General features: G+C 29.7%; 2 protein-coding genes across 5 annotated transcripts; both read left to right on the top strand.

The window, feature by feature from the left end:
• Positions 1–1,010: 1,010 nt before the first annotated feature.
• Positions 1,011–14,394, top strand: LOC105432050 (uncharacterized). The gene is made up of 32 exons (XM_089076541.1): positions 1,011–1,556; positions 2,038–2,193; positions 2,348–2,622; positions 2,851–3,076; positions 3,174–3,521; positions 3,694–3,846; positions 3,981–4,136; positions 4,199–4,339; positions 4,435–4,559; positions 4,718–4,895; positions 5,414–5,481; positions 5,610–5,802; positions 5,942–6,057; positions 6,413–6,608; positions 6,809–7,111; positions 7,185–7,462; positions 7,588–7,663; positions 9,239–9,795; positions 10,082–10,338; positions 10,495–10,795; positions 11,042–11,129; positions 11,203–11,279; positions 11,394–11,528; positions 11,715–11,855; positions 11,921–12,153; positions 12,271–12,432; positions 12,514–12,570; positions 12,801–13,002; positions 13,293–13,421; positions 13,491–13,645; positions 13,817–13,952; positions 14,134–14,394. The coding sequence occupies exons 1-32, from the start codon at positions 1,358–1,360 to the stop codon at positions 14,206–14,208; spliced, it is 5,892 nt and encodes a 1,963-aa protein (XP_088932667.1). The 5' UTR covers positions 1,011–1,357; the 3' UTR covers positions 14,209–14,394.
• Positions 14,395–15,799: 1,405 nt separating this feature from the next.
• Positions 15,800–20,226, top strand: LOC112552180 (tRNA-specific adenosine-34 deaminase regulatory subunit ADAT3). Of its 4 annotated transcripts, none has more exons than XM_089076568.1 (3): positions 15,800–16,053; positions 18,548–18,658; positions 18,743–20,226. In XM_089076568.1, exons 2-3 carry the CDS (start codon positions 18,635–18,637, stop codon positions 19,913–19,915), a joined length of 1,197 nt encoding a protein of 398 aa, XP_088932694.1. In that variant the 5' UTR covers positions 15,800–16,053; positions 18,548–18,634; the 3' UTR covers positions 19,916–20,226. The 4 variants fall into 4 exon arrangements, with proteins under 4 accessions (XP_088932694.1, XP_025075370.2, XP_088932693.1 ...); XM_025219585.2 differs by having other exon boundaries at positions 18,627–18,658; XM_089076567.1 differs by having other exon boundaries at positions 18,548–20,226.
• Positions 20,227–20,761: the final 535 nt, after the last annotated feature.

Here is a 20,761-nt window from a genome sequence, read left to right on the forward strand (position 1 = left end):
TTCTTAATCATATCTTATTTAAATTAAGATTTTATTCTATTGCAATTTATAAATTTCTTTAATACATTATTATTATTTTCATATCTCCCAGATTTATTCTGATAATATATAGCAACAAACGATATATATATTTTTATATTTTTATACATATAAGTATTTTAAAAATTATTATACTTAAGATTAAACATATTCAATGTCATTGTAAAAGGCAGCTCTGAATTGTATAAATGATGCCAAAATGTACGAATACTTTTATTAAGAATATATGAACAATTTAATTTTAATAAATTAAAAAATATTTTGTATGAAAAGTATTTTGTGAAAAATAAAAATTATATAGAAATATATGCGTGATGTATATATAGAACTATGCATAATTTATAATTTACAATTTTGCTATCAATTTTATTCATTTTATGCATATTTTATGCGATATTCTATATAGCTATCTATTCTTGAATTTCTTAAATGTCTTAAATTTTAGATAAATATGTCTAAATATGTCTAAAAAGTATCAAAATTAATTAAGAATTTTTCATAATCAATTTGAAATCTATAACTTATTATTCGGTCGTAAATAATAACAAAAAGCAAAATATTTTTTAGAATATTTGCAAGAAAAGTAATTATAAATAAATATCTATTCATATACATTATCTTTAATTACACGTGTGTTGTAATATTATTCTATTATCAAAAACAAATTATACTTATGTAAATACTTATGTATATGAAATTATTTCATAAATTATTAGATTAATAACTACTTTATTTTTTTTAATTAATTGTTAATTTCTTTATATTAATTATATAATATAGTATAAATACGTAATATAAAATATATTTATAGTATAATTTGAATCATTATAATCTAATATAAAAATTATATAACCATCCTGTACAATTTTCATTTCCTGATGCGTCAGGCATCAAGCGTTTTAGTAGATACGGAATTTATTATCTCGAATTCACTAGAAGGAAGTCGAGTTCCTTTCTTTTATCAGTTTACTATCTGAAATTACTGCTGTTCGGACTGAATAGTGCAAAATAAAAATTAAAGTATTAAACTTTCCAAAAATTTAATTCTATTATTATATTATTAATCAAATTAACATTTCATGATTTAGTGTAGATTGTTATTTTCAAAAGATTTATTTATACGTGTTTTAAACGTTCTCAATAAGTGACCTCAATGAAACGATCTTAGCATAAAGATTTAAAAATAACATGGTACAATAAAATAATCTAATTAATTAAATATATATTATTTATTCTATATGTTGTACTATTCATTTTTATTCTGACAACTGTCGATCAAACAGCGTGTGTGATTTGATAAACAATAAAGAAAGTGATAATGCATTGGTTTATGTTATTTATCTTCGCGAGTAAGATATTATATATTATGGGAAAAGTAACTCTGTTGCGTGGGTCACCAAAATTTTATAAATCATCAAATCAATTGAGATTGATATGTCTCTCAGAAGACGATGGTGGTGCTCTTGTGTGGAACTACAATTTAATAGAGCATTATAAATTGCCTAAAAACGATTTCGGTAAGTTATTAAAATTGAACTAAATATAAAATGAAATCTATTTATAAAGGACGACGATCAATAAGACCAGTTTTTGATCAAATGTTAGATCCGGTTCAAAAGGAGGATTTTGATCCTCTATGTGTGCCTCATAATTCTCTCAAATAGTTTTGTCATAGAATCATTTGAATCGTAATATTGTAAACAAATCGAGAAAATTCAGACTGCCATTACAACGAATTAAATAATTCTATGACAAAACCGTTTGAGGGAATTATGGGATATAAAGGATCAAAATCGTTCACTTAAGCTCTGATATTGGCCCAAAACCACTCTTATTGCCCTTCTTCCTTTCATAAATAATTTTATTGTTACGTTTGTTTACTGAAGTTGTCATTAATATTTACACTTAGCTTTAAGTAAATGTTTTTATAAAATATTCTAGGCTCTATTTCGTTTCTATGAGATAATGCATTTATCATAAACACAAACATTATTTTAGAATTTCACGATTTCAACAATGATTTCAATAATAATGAGATAAATTGCAAAATGAATGCAGAGGAAAATTGCTTAGCATTATGGAGGAGAGATGGCTGGAATCTCACAGATTCGATTAAAACACCTATGGGTCCAGTGTTTGATCAACGATGGAAAGGTAAAAGTATCGTGTAAGGAAGGAGTAAGGAAGAATTGCGATACGCATAAAATATATTATACAATAATGTTACATATGTAACAATATATATCAATATTACAAGAAAAATATATCTTTAGAATAGTTTTAAATAATATTTGCTTACAATTTTCAGAATTTAAAGAATATAAAAATTTTGAAGATGCTTATGATTATATAAGACAACTTCCTATTACTTTAACACTCTCTTTTTCGGTTCGTACATCTCGTGACGCACATATATTAATTTGCAATGGTCCAAATTATAATAAGGATTATTGCTATTGGATCATAATAGGCGGTTGGGGAAATACATTGTCTGTTATACGAAAATGTGCGAATGGAGTGCCTGAACCTGGAAAATGGCCGATTTCAGGTTCAGAATGCGACAAAGCAAAAGTTAAATACAAAGTAACTAAGTGCATATTATACTTTTCTTATTTAAAGCCTTATCACTGCTTTTTCACATTACAACAGTCAAAACGATTTTTTTAACATATTTTAAATAAACAATTTAGAATTTTTACGTACATTATTATTTATGTCCTTGTTTTAAGAATAAAAAATTTCAAAAAATTTATCCATAAAAAATTGATGTAAGAATTTCCATGCTGCATTTAAAATTAATAATCAATACAGCATACACCATTGTCTGAAAATGAATGGCGATCGTTCATTCTCTCATGGGATGCTATATTTCGAAGAATAGAAATCTATGATACTGATGAAATCATTATGTCATATAGCGATGATACTGATGAAATCATTATGTCATATAGCGACATGGAAAGGGACAAACATTCAAACTATGATTATCATATGTTCATCAGAAGTCCTACAAAGATGTTGTTTCGATTTCATACCTGTAAGTGCAGATTCTAAAAAGAAATTTCTATCAAGCAAAATTATTTCAAGTTTATCATTAATTGATTAATAAGAAAATAATTTTATACATATTTCAGACAATTTTCTGCATACAAATGTCGAGACCGCAACTTTATTAAGTCCTGTCTTTCAATTTCATAATGAACCAATATGCATACAGTTATTAATTGGTCTATGTAAGGAATGTAATGCACATATATTGTTGCGAGATTCCACGACACATGAAACGTTAGAAATGATTACAGTAAAAGGCTCATCAAAAGCTAAAGATTATGATTTACCTATGTGGCAATCTGTTAAAATTAAAAGCAATTTTTCAGCGAATAATTATAGATCAGTAATAATTCAATTAATTCCAAAACTGACTAGAACTATTTCTAACCCTTTATGGGCGATAGCGAATGTTCGTCAATGTCCTAAAAATGGTGAGAATATCTTACTTTCTTAAATTCTTTAATTAAATTATAATATTTCTTAATATCAACTATTGCATACCATGAAACTTATCATACACAACAGTTCTATACATTTTCCAATAAATTCATTAATTTATGTATATAATGTACTTCATATCATGCACTTCATATCATGTTTTAGAAGCTTTGAGAAAAGGTATTTTAAATTACAAACAAGATTGGGATGTCAACGGTAGATTTTACTTTTGGCCAAAGATAACATGTCAAAAATTATTTTATGATGAACATACCGTCGTGAGTGCTACGTCTCGTTTTGAGCGGAATATAGAACTAGGTAATTAAAAATATCAATGATAAATCAGTGATAAATACAAATATTAAGTAAAAATAATCATATCTTTATCCGTTAATTTTTTAGACTAATAAAATAAAATGTTATTTTATATTAAAAAGATAACGTTTCTTTAGATGACGCAGACTGTCTACAAGATAAAATTGGACCGCAATGTTTGTTATCGTGCGAACGTGATTTGAATAGTAACGTTGACTGTCAAAATATTGCAATTTGTTATGAAAATGGTTGCACATGTGCTCCAGGTTTTTGGAAAGAGCGTTGTTCTAAACGTAAATAATTTTTGACTAATTATTTTTACATTACTTCTACATGTAATAAATTGTATTTTTAGCTTGTACATCAAATACATATGGTCATGGCTGTGAAAAGATGTGCGGTTTGTGCAATGGATCGTGTAATAAGATAACTGGAGTATGCAGTGAGGGATGCAACAATTATAAAAAAACTTACATACCTCCCATGTGTCAAATAAGTAATATTTTGTTATATGTTGTATATGTTATGTTTTATCATATTTAAAGAAATATCAGTTATAAATTAAATGCAACTATATTAATTATTTTACAGGTATAGATAAACCGAGCATACCTGTGATAACCTCTACAAACGAAACAACTATTAGTGTCATTGTTCCTATGATATGGAAAGATGAATACGATAATATATCAATATTTTATGGTTTTGACATTAAAGTACATACATACATATACATTAATATTATTTGTTCTAATATTCTTTAAAGTTATAAAAATTATTCTTTGAGTTGCGATTAACATAATTTCAAATAGCATTTTTTATCATTTTTTATCATCGAATAAAAAAACAGTAACTTTGTAATAAATTTTTACAGGGACATATGCAATATAATGTTCCGCATTCATGGAATAGAGTATTTCGAAATATGACACAATTAATAGGATTTTTTGAAAATTTACAACCTGGTAGTATTTATCAAATTAGTTGCCATTTACGCGTTGAAAATGAATTGATATATAGTGACTGGGAAACTATTGAAACTTTATGCAATCGTAAGTTTGTATTTATTTTTTATTTGTATCTTTTGTTGAATCTAATAATAAAATATCTAAATTCAAGTTATAACAAAATATCTTATATTTATAATAAACATGTCTTTATAAATAAAGTTTATGGTTGCTTTTTGTACTTGATGCTTTTTGTACCTGATTTCAAACATTATTATCTAGAAATATTTAATTCTGGTAATTATTATTTATAATTAAATAGTAAATTTGTAATTAATTTCAATTGAATTTGTTTTAATTTGTTATTAGTGGCTTATTATTTTTAACATAATATAAATGTTAAAAATATTATTACTACAGATTTTTATTACACAGAAATAACTTTAAATTTACATAACATGATAGAAAATAATTCAATAATAAAATAGTTACAAAATTATTTACTATACTGAAAAGATAGTTGCGTCTTTATTATTATTAGTTATATAAAAATGTTGTTTTAATTATTTATTTAGTATTATAAAATAATATTTCTCATATCGATATTTTGTGTAATGATTTAGCGACTGAAAATTTTATCATAACGCCTGAAGAAACCAGTTTGGTAATTAATTGGAATATCAATTCAAACGTATGTAGTCATTTTATCTTAAAATTCTGTAATTTTTCAATTTTTTGTAATTTTGATCTTCAATCATTTTATCATTTAATCAAGTATTGTGGAAATAATAAAATTAATCCTTATTTTTTTTATAATAGCAATTACATCCATGTCCAGAAAGTTGGTATCATCTGATAGTTCGAAATATAAATACGAACGAAGAAGTTTCTGAATCAATTATATATTTTCCATACAAAGTACAACGTTTACCGTCATATACTAATTTTAATGTGACTATGTATCATAAAAATTACCAGATATTTACTCAAGAAGTTCGTACGCTTGAAGGCGGTGAGTTTTATATTGTTTATTACATCATAAAAATATATAAAATTGTATGTATATGTTGCATATGTTGTATATATTGCATATAAACACATATTTATATTTAATATATTTAAACTATCAATATTTTAACAAACATTTATAGTCCCATCTAGAGTGTTAGATCTTCAACAGCTGTTGATCAATACAGAACTATCGTTGATTTGGAGGCCTCCAAATCAACCAAATGGAAAAATAATACGATATGAAGTGATTTTAAAGGTAAATAATTTTAAAAGAATACAAGATGTTTTAAATATGCTTCAAAGATTTAAAAATTTAAAGATTAAAAATTTTAATATTTTAATGACAACCTATGTTTTGATTTTGGATTTTGGACTTTATATTTATAATTTAGAAATGATTAAAATATTAAAATGGTTAAGTACTAAACCATTTTATTTGGTATCTTAAATAAGTTAATCTTATGACTGTAAGAATTTTCAAGACTCTCATAATTCAAAAGTATTAAATCGCGCAGAGTTATGGCATATATTTGACTTTAATAATATCATTTATTTATAACATTAAGTTTATCGTTTCTGTAAGCTTTCAATATCTTTTTTATTAATTTTAGATTAGAGAGTTTTATGGTTGTAAGGATTTAAAACTAGCTACTCCAAATAATCATATCATTAATGTATCGACAACAGATACAATGATCACAATTCCAGATTTACGTCCATACACATCTTATTCTGCGCAAGTTGTAACTCATAATTCACGACATTTCAGCATAATTGAAGAAAGAATCTTTGACACAGCACAATCTGGTAAATATTTAGATTATATTATTTAGTGAAATTATCATTGATATTACTAATAAAAATAACACAAGTCATTTTATTTATTTAAATGTTTATTAATTTTGAATTAAACTTATTGATTGAATGTTGAAATTGATTGTTTTCTTATACATATGCATACATATACAAATTTATCATAGAAAACATTAAAAACAATTGTTTTACAGAAATACCATCGGAGACATTTAGCCAGTTAAGAGTACAAGATTGGAAATTAATGTGGAATGCGCCTGAAGATTGTTCAACTATTACAGGATCAATGATAGCCAGGATAAAAATACGAGGAATTAGCAATGCCGTTAAAGATTTCAAAGTAATGAAACAAACCATACTTTATTTTTTTGAATTAGATAAATTGAAATTAAACGGCATTGAACGATATGAGATAAAAATTTATGTAGTAAGAGGGTACTCAAAACCAGAAAATACATCTGCTTATCAAATATACGAGTTTGAAAGTCCGCCGACAGGTAAAATTTAATGTTATGATATAATACTATTCAATAATTTTTTTATACAATTATAATAAAATCAAAATAATAGCTCCACCAAGTGTGACTAATTTGGAGGTTGTTGAAATTGATACTCGACGTATTTCAACTTCTGAAGATTTATTATATCTGAGATGGCAAAGTCCACTTCCACCTCTCAACGGAAAATTACGTGATTATGGTATCCAATCATGTTACAACGTATCAACGTATCCAACATATCACAAGGAACATTGTAAAATTATTGCAAATCATTTCAATACATCTTGTGACTTATGGGATGATTATATCTGTAAAGATGTTCCAATAACAACTTCTGCAATAATTCAGGTATAAAAATGTTAAATTCTTTTGATTTTTAATATTTCTAGATAAATAATATATATGATGTATGACATAATGAATTAAAAAATTGATAAAAAATTTAATGCAAAATACAAAATACATATTTATAGGTTTTTGCGTACAATGTAAATGTTACTGAACCTGGCGCTTTGACTTCCGTGACTGAGGAAATGCTTGTTAATATAGGTAAGACTTCAAATTTAAAAAACGTTTAAAACTTATAAGAATATAATAAATTTTCTTCTATTATAAATTTTACAATTAATTATCTATAAAACAATATTGTTATACAATATAACAATATATGTAGACACATTTTTATATCAATTATTCCTAATTTATTTATGTAATTTATTAAATCTATGTGAAAAATTTATTAAATCTATGTGAAAAGATTACAAACACATACATATCATTTTTTAATATATAGTTCTTTTGCCTAAAGACGCGTTCTCCAATGTTCTCTATATTTGTTTATCTTGGAAAGAGGTTTTTTTAGTCTTTCTATACTTTCTATACCGTATCGCTATAATCAGTGGCAGATTACAGTGGCAGACATTTTAAAACAGGCCTGGCAAAGCATGGCTCGCAAGAGTTCAAGATACATGGTCAGTCTCGTGCACGTATGATGCACTGATTCATTTTTATTATCCAATACAACCGACTTGGCTACATTATGTCATATAGCGAAGAAAAAAATCAAAATTTCAGAACAGTTTATGATGGAAAGTAGTCTCCATATCATCGTGACTGACAGCCGTCACAGAAATCGGTTGATGAATCGAATTGAGAAGCGTTCAATGGAGGGGATGGTTCGCGAGCCACGCTTTGCCAGACTTGTTTTAAAACACCTTTAATAAAACAGACAACAAAGTGATGATTTTAAAAAGGATTTTCTTAAATCTCATTTTCTGAAATATTTTAGCAATATTGATGATAATATAAGGACGATATAAATCATGAAGAAGCAATGATTGCAATACTGTGATACAATTTTTCTTGTATGATATGGGAAAAACTATGTGAGAAAGTATATGAGAAAAACTATGTGTGAAGAAGATGGGAAAAACTATGTGGGAACTAGATGGGAAAAACTATGTGGGAACTAGATGGGAAAAACTATGTGGGAAGAAGATGGGAAAAACTATGTGAGAAGAAGATGGGAAAAACTATATGTTGACTAGATGGAAAAATTATGTGGGAAGAAGATGGGAAAAACTATATGGGAATTACATGGGATAAACTATATGGGCACTAAATGGGAAAAACTATATGGGAAGTAGATGGGAAAAACTATGTGGGAAGTATATGAGAAGATCTATGTGGGGAGTATATCAAGTCATACAAGAAAAATTTTTCTGATAGAATGAATAAATTTGCAAAACACTAAAGCCAACGTATTATAAATTAAGAAAAACGATGTTAAAAATAATATATAGCATATTGAAAAATTAATATTTTAATGTTGAATCTAAAAAACAAATTAAAATATAATTTTTTCATAATTATTTTCACAATTTACGATTTTTTATCTTTTTCTTTTTTAGCTAGGTTTTTGAATCTTAATCATGAATCTTAATCATAAAATCTTCGATGACATTCCAGAAACGTCTTTTAGTTTTATTAAATATTTCAAATATTTTACTCATGTTATATACAGTAATTTATTTAGCGTTCTCTTAAAATTGATTCATAGTGTGTTGCAAATTACATGAATTGCTTATCCGATATAAAAACTATTAAAAAATTATTACATTTTAGAACCAGATGCACCTGGTAATTGCACTTTTACAATCAACAATAACAGCGTAGTTGACTTGATGTGGTTTCATCCTTGGAAAACAGGAAATCGTTTGCGATCTTTCCACGTTCGAGTAGTAGAAACCTTCTCAAATCTTAGAAAGCTTTCGTTGCAGAAATCTATTAATGAGAGTACCCAATATATGACATATGAATACCCGGTGACACAATACATGCGTAACTACAGCAAGCAATTATATTTGTACCCGTCAACCAAATATCTCGTTTATATACAAACTGTGACAGTTGCAAATAGATTTAGTAACTCAACTACCATGGAAATTTATACGCCATCAACCGCATGTTTTGAGACCGATTTAAACTACACGGTGCGCAAGTCTGATTCTACTATTTTATTAAATGTACCGTCTGTTTTGAATGACACGCAAGGCAGTATGATGCATGTAATAGTAAAAGGTCCTAATCCGTGCGACCAACATTTGAAATTGTCTAAAAATCTACAAATGCAATCTGAATTGAAAATGAATGAAACCGCTTGGCAAGTTGTTGAAGTTTCGGTATGTATATCGAAAATTTGTATCATTTATGAATATGAATTTTACATGTAATAAATAAATAAACTTATCTTGAATTAAATAATAATTAAATAAAGCTATCTGCCAAAACGCTATTAAACACTATTACACAACTATTTTGTATGTACCATGAATTTTCATAAAATTAATAACAATTATTAATAACATGTAATACACAACTATTTTATTAATAGTAAGAATTAATAGTATGAAAAATATTTATGCATATGTTTGTGAAAATCAATATCTTTACCTTTAATTATGACAGACCAGAGAGCTCGCTGGCAAACAATTCGTGATTGGTGACAATAAAACGTACGGAAATGGGAAAAATTGTCCATTAAAATCTAACAAATCTTATCAAGTAATAATCATGATAACTGAACAAAATTCATCTAACAAGCCAATTATACTTGCAAAATTAATTCGTATCGGTGAAGTTCCATCTATACATCACGGAGTGTGGTTTATACCTCTTACAATATATCTCGTCACAGCAAGCATATCTTATTATTTGTGTCGAAGGTAGTCTTTTCTCCCTCTTATTTAAAGGATAGCGACATTACTTGTTCCAATCTATTGATATTCGTCGTATAAATATTAAAATAAAGAATTGTTTATTAAATTACATTCTGATAGAATATGTATTTTATTTATGCTATTTAAATATTATTTTAACAGAAAGTGTCATAAATCTATTGAAGATCAAATGCAAAATGAAATAGCTTGTCAGAACATTCAAAACGCTGAAGATGATAATGAATATGAGTCGATACCATCTATTAGGTACTCAGAGCAGGATTTGTCAAGTATTTCTGAAGAACAATCCTTATCGAACGGAATTATTCCGGAAGAGCTAGTATGTATCATCGCGAATGATAACGAAAAAGAAGAAGAAATGAAATCATTGGTCAAGGTGAAAGATTTCGAAGATTATGTCAAACGGGCAATACAATCAGAATCGTTGGCTAAACAATATAAAGTAATTTTTTCTTATCTTATTTGAAATTGTCATATTATTAGATTTTTTAAAATACTTTTTTTAAAACTTTATATTTATTAAGTTATATAGTTTAAAATATTCAATTATATATATTTATGTAATAATGTAAAATATGGAATATTATTATGTAAAATATATAAAAACAAAATGACTTTTCTGTTTTTGATATACTTATAAACTTATTATTACATATAATAATACGGAAAGATATTAATTTTTCCAAAGATGCTGTCAAAAGGACAAACGCAGCCATGGAATTATGGAAAACTGCCACAGAACGAATTGAAGAATAGATACAGAAATGTCATAGCGTGTATGCACAAATTAATTATACATACATAAATTGCATATGTAATAACAAATTAACAATTTATTAATTTTTGCAGACGACAGTACGCGAGTAATATTGGAAAAACTTCCAGATAACGCTTATTCCGATTATATTAATGCTAATTACATCACAGTAAGTCATGATTTATCAAGAGTATCACAACTTCGTAAGCTATATAATTGTTTGTCATTGTATTTGTACATTGATAATGCTAATTTTTTAAATTTATTAATAATTATTCAAAAGGGATATAAAGTAGACAAGCGTTATATAGCAACGCAAGGTCCTAAACCAAATACCGTACTCGATTTCTGGCGCATGGTTTGGCAGGAAAACGTTCTCATTATTTGTATGGTGACAAATATTATTGAAAACGGAAGGGTAAATTTTTTTATTAAATCACAATACTTATAAATATCAAAACATGGAAATCTTACGTATTACAATAAGGGTATATGTCATAAAACATGAGAAAATAATGCGAAAATTCAAAATTCATATCAACTTTCTTGTATCAAGCTGAATATCAAGGTTTATATTATAATTTTTATATTATAATTTTTACAGATAAAATGCGAACAGTATTGGCCGGATATTGGTAAAAAGAAAAAATACGGCAATATCGTTGTGTTAAACGCAAAACATAATATTTTTGCTGATTATTGTATTAGAACATTTCATGTCACTTGCGGAGAGGAAACTCGAAAGGTATCTACACTTCTATTTCTTATTCAACATAATAATTCTTAAATTGAATCTTATAATAACTTTAGATAGAGCATCTTCATTATACGGCCTGGCCAGACTATGGCATCCCATTGTACACACACTCCATAGTCATATATTTAAAGAAACTATTGGCGATATCACCTGGAGATGGCCCCGTGGTAGTCCATTGTAGTGCTGGTATTGAGAGAACTGGTATCATTATTTTATGCGATATTTGTCTCCGACGAGCAGCTGCTGAAAAGGTAATGAGGATATTCTTTTATAGTTACTTTTACAGCACTGTTTGAATTTGTTAGTCATATTAATTATTCTCTTCGATATACGAAAGATTATCCGAATAAAATTATTTAGATTATCGACGTCTTTTCCGAAACGGCATCCATTATATCCATATAAGCGAAAGAGCAAACATGATAAATAATACACAACAATATATATTAACACATTTAATATTGGTTGAATGTTTATTTTCTATTCCGGTAACGTTACCGTGTAATGAACATTTACCGATACGAATTAAGGAATTGAAGGAACAATTATCAATTCAACAACAAAGGTATATGACTGAGTCAGCTATGATTTATTTTTATGTCTGTACAAATTAAGACGCATAAGTTTCTTAAATCATAATTCTCAGATTACAGAACATCGCTTGGCAAGATAAAGTCCTACGACAAGTTACGCCTCTACCATCGTTGTCGGAGCGCAATCGAGCTAAAAATAGATTTCCAGAATTTCCAGAATTTCAAGTTTGTTGGCGTATATTCTAATGACATTGCAAATCATTTTATGGATTTGTCACATTCTTAATTTTTAATCGTTAACAACGCAAGAAAAAACAAATTTACATAATTAATAATACATTTTTACAGCGATATAAATATTAGATATCTTTATTTCCTATTTTATAGATATGACTAATAGAATATATTTAACAAGATATCCAGAATCCGACGAGGATAGTGATTATTTTCCTGCTGTTTATGTGGATGGAGTAAGACTTCAGAATCAGTATATAGCTACGCAACTTCCTATGCCTTTGACACTTAATGATTTTTGGCGAATGATTGCCGAATTCAAAATTGAACTTATTCTTATGCTCCAACCGCCTGACTTTCAAGATTTTGTACGAATGTTTTCTAAATATTTCTTTGTATATTAAGTAAAAATATATTTATCAGATACTGAATGTATTTGTAGAATATAAATTACACATTTTCTAGAAATATTTATTTTGTTATTTGATTTTTTATATTTTTTATTATTTGAATAAAATATAAATTAGTTAATTAAAATTTATAGTGTATACGATTTGGTAGAGTGTCTAATACAGATCATCACAGAAACATAAATGTTCAATATAAATTAATCAATGTAAGTGGTATTGTATAGATAAATATATTCTTGAATTTTTAGACTTGCTGCGCAATCGCATTTTCAAGCGGCGAATTTAAACCGACTCCATATTTGAACATCACGGCGAGAGAAGTCGTGGAAATGGAATATTATACGTCACAAAAATTACTATTGATTGACAATTCTGAAGTAAGATCAATGACAATCTACGTTTTCTGTTAACAATTTTGTATGTAGCGGAACAACATTTTATTGTAGAAATCGTCGAGAGAACAACCTGTAACTATATTGACTTTAACGGAATGGAAATCTGGAAGAAATCAATCACCACCGCCGGTTATGGTGATGGTGAACTTTTGGCAAGCTGCGGAGAAAATCATAAGAAGCGATGGACCTATTGCCACGCTTTGCCAGTATGGACCAATCTACTTTTCAAAATCTAAGAGAAAGTTGTATTTAGATTTTTACGTTTCTTGCAATTGTATTTAATAATAAATAATAACTGCAAATTCCTTCTGAATAATCGATTTTAAATTTATGTTTTCGAATCAGTTTTTCTTAGAATTAAAATAATTATTTTTCAGTGACGGTGTGACTGGATGCGGTCTGTATCTAGCGCTGAGTTTCTTGTTGGAACGGATGGCCATCGAAAGAGAATGTGATGTTTGTATGGCGGTGCGAGCTGTTAAACGATCGAGACCAGATTTTGTTTCTTCTCAGGTAGTATCAATTCATCGCAATAATAAAAATTATTGATCATAATTTTAATTTTTAATAATACTAGAGTTTAATCATTGTGTATGTTCCATCATATATACGGAAAATGTCAAAATAGAAATAATATAAATATTATAACGAAAAAATATTTATGTATGTTGAAAGTCTATTTTTTAATTTTTAGGAACATCTGGAATATCTATATAATGCCGCATTGACATTTTTTGAATACTTTGAATCTTATGCAAATTTCTCTTAAGATACAAATAATTTATCAGTGTAAAACATTGAAATGACATTTTTTTTAAATAATAAAATTAGAAAATTGAATGCAAATATGGTACTACTACATATATGTTAAGTAATTAAATAGTAATACATTAAATTTATGAAATATGAACTCTCTTTAAAAACGTAGAAAATAAATATTTTATGTCACAAAGTATGTGAAGTACTATTATACTTAATGAATATATTTCTATGCCTTCTTCGGTTTTTTTCATTACTTCGATACTTCATTACTACTTTCAAGGTAAACTAGCTTCAGGTTTATAGATATATTATCATGACATAGCATTCAACATGGCAATTTTATAATGTTTTAATTCAATAATACGCAAACCTGCATACATTTAATTTAAAAAATTAAGTGAAATAAACTTTGCGAATAATATCGTTACAAGATAGAAATCGCGAGACTATTCTAATACATTTAAAATAAATTTCAAGAAATTGTTTTAAATACATTTTTTTATAATTGCATTAATTATTTTTATTATGTCAATTATTTTTATAAATAAATAATTTTTATAAATAATTTATAATTGATTTAATGCAACTAATTAAATCCACAGTATCATATGCATTAATCAATAAATAATTTATTCAGCATTCTATGTCACTGTTCAATATTTTGCTAAAAAATTTGATTATAATTACGATATATTAAAAGTTACATAAATGCAAACTTAATTATAAAAATTTTATCCAGCAGCGATCAAAACTGGGTTAGTTGACTGGATAAAATATTACAATAGATAAATTTTTCTTATATGCTGATCATATTAAATTTTTTCTTGAAAAATGAGTATATACATATTCATATGTATGAATCTTTTATAACATGTTTGCAGCCAATCTATTTAAGAATATAAGCATTATAGCAGTTTTTACGTTATGAAATTTATTTGTTCCAAAAACATGATCCATGCAAAATGTTATTTACAAAAATTATTACAAAAATTTATAATAATGCATATTATAAGTTATTAAATACAATTTTTAAAGCATTTATGTTTTATATATAATATTCAAAGATAAAAATATTATCAATGAAGCAAATTATTTTTTATTTTTTCTATAGTAATTATTACTTCTAAATTATTGCTAGTATTTATAAAATTAGTTAATATCTTTTATAGTTTAAATATATTTTATATAAAAATAGAAAATTGAAGGAACACTGAACAAATGTAATTAAGAGGTAATGATAATTATCGATCAGTTTCATATTCCTTTATTAATGAGTTGTTTAAAATCATCAGTCGCTAAAATGACGCAATAAAAATAGATAATTGCAAATTTAGTAGATAGTTGCAGTTTTATCTTACTTCTTTTAAAAAATACGTAGTAAAATAATGTTGATAAATTTCGCGTTATCACTTTAAAATTTGAATGTTCGAAGGCTCCTCTTTTTTTCAAAATCTCATTTTGGCGATAATGATCAATTCGTCACAACGTTCGCGCGTAAAAAAACCGATAATTTTGCGAATCTAATAATCAATGACCGAGACTGCGAATGGCCCTGCCTCTTCGAAAGTCTTTCATCTCGCCGGCAGAAGGCGCCGCCATCGTAGACCTCACTGATAAACAGCTCATGTCACAAAGAGACGCGAGCCGTCGCGACGACGCAAACGGAGTACCTCCGACGTAGAATTCTCACGTGCATTTTCATACATTTCCGGTCACTTTTAGTGAACCCGTCGCGCTCGAGAAATACGACTTTCGGTGAATCTTGTGAATCGTTTGACCGTCGAAGGCCAGGAAAAATTGAGAGAAACCGGGACGTATTTCATGCGACTGTAGTCCCATCGCAGAGCAGCAGGTAAGAATCTCTCGAGTAAAACTACGTGCGTGCGCAAAGTGAACACGTGGCGTCGCGACGGCGCGGGCGCGTCACCGACGCGACAGATCGTCATCTCGTTCGAGATGCATCTCGTTCTCCAGCTCCGTGTTGGGCATCGCCGCCGTTAATAGCGTTAGCCAAGCTTAACGATCGACATGTCGTAACTCAAGGCCGCGGAGGACATGTTGCCGCTCTCGAGCTCGATCCCTCGAAATCGCCGCGCGAGATTTCCCGCTCGCGTTCGAACGAGCTGCGACGAGCGTGACCGAGGAGAGAAGAAAAAAAAAGATAAAAAAAACAGGAAAAGCAAGATCTCCTCCGGAGTGACGCACGCGAGAACGCGGTAATGCGTCGACGGCGCGGTGGAGGCAACGAGTGGACTCCGTTCGATTCCGCTTGTTTGTTCATTTTATATTATATAAGAAACACGCTCTGTGAATGTACAATCTTGGACGCCATCTTAAATGAGCGATGCGAATTCATGCCGGAATTCGAATGCGCTGCAAGAATCCCCGAATCGCGGTGCAACTTTTGCTCCATTCGAAACGTAATACGGACGAAAATTACAAAATTTGATGGAAGCAATCCGCAGCTTTTCTCCTTTTCTACAAGAAATCTGAGTCAATTAAGTTTTATTTAATTCAGTATTCCTTATTATAATGAAAAAACGAAGACATACACATTACATCATTTACCATGTTTCATTTGCCACAGATAAACAATAATCATTTCCGCATGCTTTTTTCGTGTGTCAGTTTTATTTCGTGTTTCACTTTTTATTTAAAAATGTTTTAAACATATCAATCGATATGTTGCAACACATTAAATAAACGCTCATTGACACAGAAAAGAAAACGTGCCGTAATTAAGAAATCCCTGTAAACACTGAATAGATTAGATTATAATCAATGATGACATTTTTTTATTGCATGAGATATTAAAGACTATTCTATAGATCGTAAAATTTATTAAAATCTGGAGTTAAATTGAATTTTTTATGTACATAAACCAAAAAAAGGATAAAATATCTTAAAAATAGATCAAATATCTTAAAAATATGCTGAGCATTTTTTTTTACACAGTGTTATGAATGATAAATATAAATGCTGCGATATCTTTATAATAATTCGATTTATTGAACGAATTATTGTTTAAGTTAATCAAGCATTAAATTTTAGTGATAAAAAAACGTAAATTCTGCTAAGAGCAACTAACATGTCCCGGAGATTGAACGATGGAAAATTTTACAATTTCTCAGCTTGGATACACGGAAGATACGTATTATTACGGTATCACGATATCAGCTATCAGATGGCTGATATATCGTGCAAAGTAGGTCTTCCAGCAGAGTAGCACCTGTATGTACCGCTCGTGATTTTGCGTAAGAATTTTCCAGGCATTATTAATGTATGACATGATACATCGGCTTTCTGCAATCTATAAATTGTATAGATGTAATGTTTTACATAACTGAAAGACCTTTGCGTAGGAATTTATCCACATAATCATGGAAATTTTTTTTTTTTATTATTTAATGTATACTAATATATATTATTTCTTTTTCTGGTTAATCTTGAGTTTTCCTACGCAGGATTATATTCTTGATATTTATTCAGAAGCGTTTACGTCTCTTTACTGTCATTTATTGTACCGTACGTTTAAGAAATATATTTGTTGGAACGTAAACAGAATGTTTACGTCAAGATCAGAAAGCTTCGTTTGACGGAGACGCGTTATTACGATGTAATAAACAGCTGTGCTATCTTCACTGTGATTAGATGTTAACGACCAAGTTCGGTACATGTTTGCTCGTAGTCGAAATTAAAGGAAACTTTGACTCGAACTTCGGACTTTTTAACACGTTGTCTTGCTTATTCTTCACATAGCAGCGACATCATACAATTGCGTCTAACTCTGACAATCGATCCGACCGTGGCCCAAGTTGACAGCAATTTAAAATCGCTTCTGTTCTTTTATAACAAACCGCGGGGTAGTTCTGATTAGGATTAAGATCTTTCTATCGTAGCAGAAGGATCACCTTGTTCTTTCTTACTTTCACCGAAATTTCGGAATTTACGATCATGACGCATGAAAGTGTCTTTAAAGGCACTTTCGAAATCGTTTGACATTTCGAGATATCTCAAGGCCAATTGATTTTGTTGTTATTATATTTTGAGATTTATATGTTTTTTTATATTAAAAATTTATATTAGAAATAATACTTAATACTATATAACAAGAATAATGATAAATATATCAAGAGGATCCTTATATGATCCTTATATGATCCCTATTGATGTTTCATATTTTTATAAAATAACTATTTTTATAAAATACTATTTACTTAAATAATAAAATATAATTTCAAAGCTAAATAACTATGTTGAATAATAAATTTACATGAATTTTAACGTAAAAAAATAATAGCAAATGATGAATGCGAAATAAAGAAGTCACGATAGACCTTTTTTAGTGTGTTTGACAGAACGGTGTGTCGCAAATACCATCGTCGAGAAATCTTCTAACGATAAGTGAAGACAGCATCTTTTCAGGGTGGAAGATGACATCACCAAAGAATGTCAAGGCAAGTAAGATGGAAACTGCAACTAGAAGCTGGACAGCGAGACCGATTTTAAGCCGGGATTTTATGGAAGTCCCTCCATTGCAGGAGGTCTACATCGGTATCTTGAAGCAACGGAAGGATACCTCCAAGGCGATTAAAAACATAACTGCCATTTTGCCAGGATTCGCTCATTTGAAACGCTGTTTCAACGGCAAACTGCTTCTGGCTCCGCTTCGTTCAGATAAATCATTAGGTGAGAAAGGCGAAAACATTTCTCTCGATGAAGAACAACTTAAGACCCAGCTGAAGGAAAGAGGATTTGAGCTCTCCTTGCTGGAGGAAAAATTCCAGGTAACGAAGGTGCCAGCCAAGTCGCCAAAAACGAAGTCACAGGCTAGCGAAGCTTCGAAAATCTGGCCGGTAAACTTTCATCCCGATCAGATGATCGAAAGCCTGATCGATGGTTCGATCTTCGATGAGGATTGTTTGCACGCGATTGAACGAATCATGTTGGTGGTAATAGAAGCTGCCAAATCGGAGGCGATCGGCAACAAGCGTTGTACCGGCGCTGCGGTAATTGTCGATCCCGAGGATGGAAGAATCCTGACAGTGGCCGCCGCGAGAATCGATAAACATCCCATGTGGCATGCCGCTATGCTGGCGGTGGATCTCATTGCTAGACTTCACGGTGGTGGCGCGTGGCAATTGAACGATGAGGAATGCCATGGTCTCACGAACAGGCGAATAAACGAAGTCGATGAGAAAGATATACTCGGTGACGAAAGGAGTGATACAAACGCCATGACTGAAGATCATAGCTTGATGAGACGGTTGAAAAAAATCAAAAGGAGATACGAGGAAGAAACACCGCTTTGTTATCCGAGATCTCTATCCTCGCTACAGTTTCCGGTTCAAACATCCCTCAAGATGACGCAAGTCGCGCGGAAGGGACGAAGAAACAATGGTACTAAAATCGAGAGCTCAAAGCAAGAGGAATGCGAAAGTAACGCGAAGAAGTGCGGGCCGTATCTTTGTACGGGTTATTGGGCATTTCTGTTAATGGAACCGTGTCCTTTATGCGCCATGGCGTTGCTGCATTCCAGAGTCTCGCGAATCTTCTATGGCATTGCCAATGAGACCGTCGGAGTTTTGGGCTCCAAGGCAATTTTACATACATTGCCAGGTTTAAATCATCGATATCGAGTCTGGAATGGAATCTTGGAACGAGAGTGTCGACAAACGGTGGAAGAAATCAACGCACATAGAGGTCGCAGCTGAATGACAAATTTGACATGGTTCCATTGAAAGATAATAATGTTCTAAGTAACTACACGGACAATTGATCATCGCAGACTTTGAGACTAAAGAAGATATTGATGCAGTCGAACAGAACAGGAGACAAACAGGAACGAGGCGTTGTTGACGTACTCTGTTCGTTTGTCATACTTACTAATGACTTCTCATGTGAATTACGTTATCTATGCATACAGATGACATATTATAATGACATTTTTGTGATACGTTATCTCACTTGCATAATACGTTGTTCATCCGACATTAAAAAAATAAATTTACTTCCATAGAAGAAAGTGCAATCGTGACTCTAATTGATATATCCTATAACCTACTCAATGTTCTTTAGCATTGCTTTCGTTATATTATTCCGAAAAAAACAATTATCAAAAAAACAATCTTATTATATAATATTATATAAAGTTTTCGATATTTTCCGTAGAATATTTATTACAAACAAATGGATTATTCCATAGACTTTTGACGGCTGATTATTTCTCGCCGATTCGCCGGTCTCGCGGCAGCAACTTAGATAGTTGCATGTTGCAACCGGTTTTATAATTTCAATCGAAAACAAGACGGCGCAAAAGACTACACATGATACGAACGTGCATTCGGCCATAATGACTCTCGGTATATATATGACCTTGATGTCTTGACGCTTGCATGTGCGTCCGCATCTGCTGTCGCTTCTTGGTCGGTGTGCTTGGCGAATTAACACTTGTATTTGCTGACATACCCAACATGACGTTCGATCATTCTCCAAAGATTGTAAAAATCATTTCGGTATATTCTTTTGTCTTTCGCTTTTGCTGGCAGAACGTACTCTTC

Source organism: Pogonomyrmex barbatus, unplaced genomic scaffold (genome assembly GCF_055798465.1).
Source record: "Pogonomyrmex barbatus isolate J1 unplaced genomic scaffold, ASM5579846v1 scaffold2, whole genome shotgun sequence".
In the NCBI taxonomy this organism is placed as follows: domain Eukaryota; kingdom Metazoa; phylum Arthropoda; class Insecta; order Hymenoptera; family Formicidae; genus Pogonomyrmex; species Pogonomyrmex barbatus.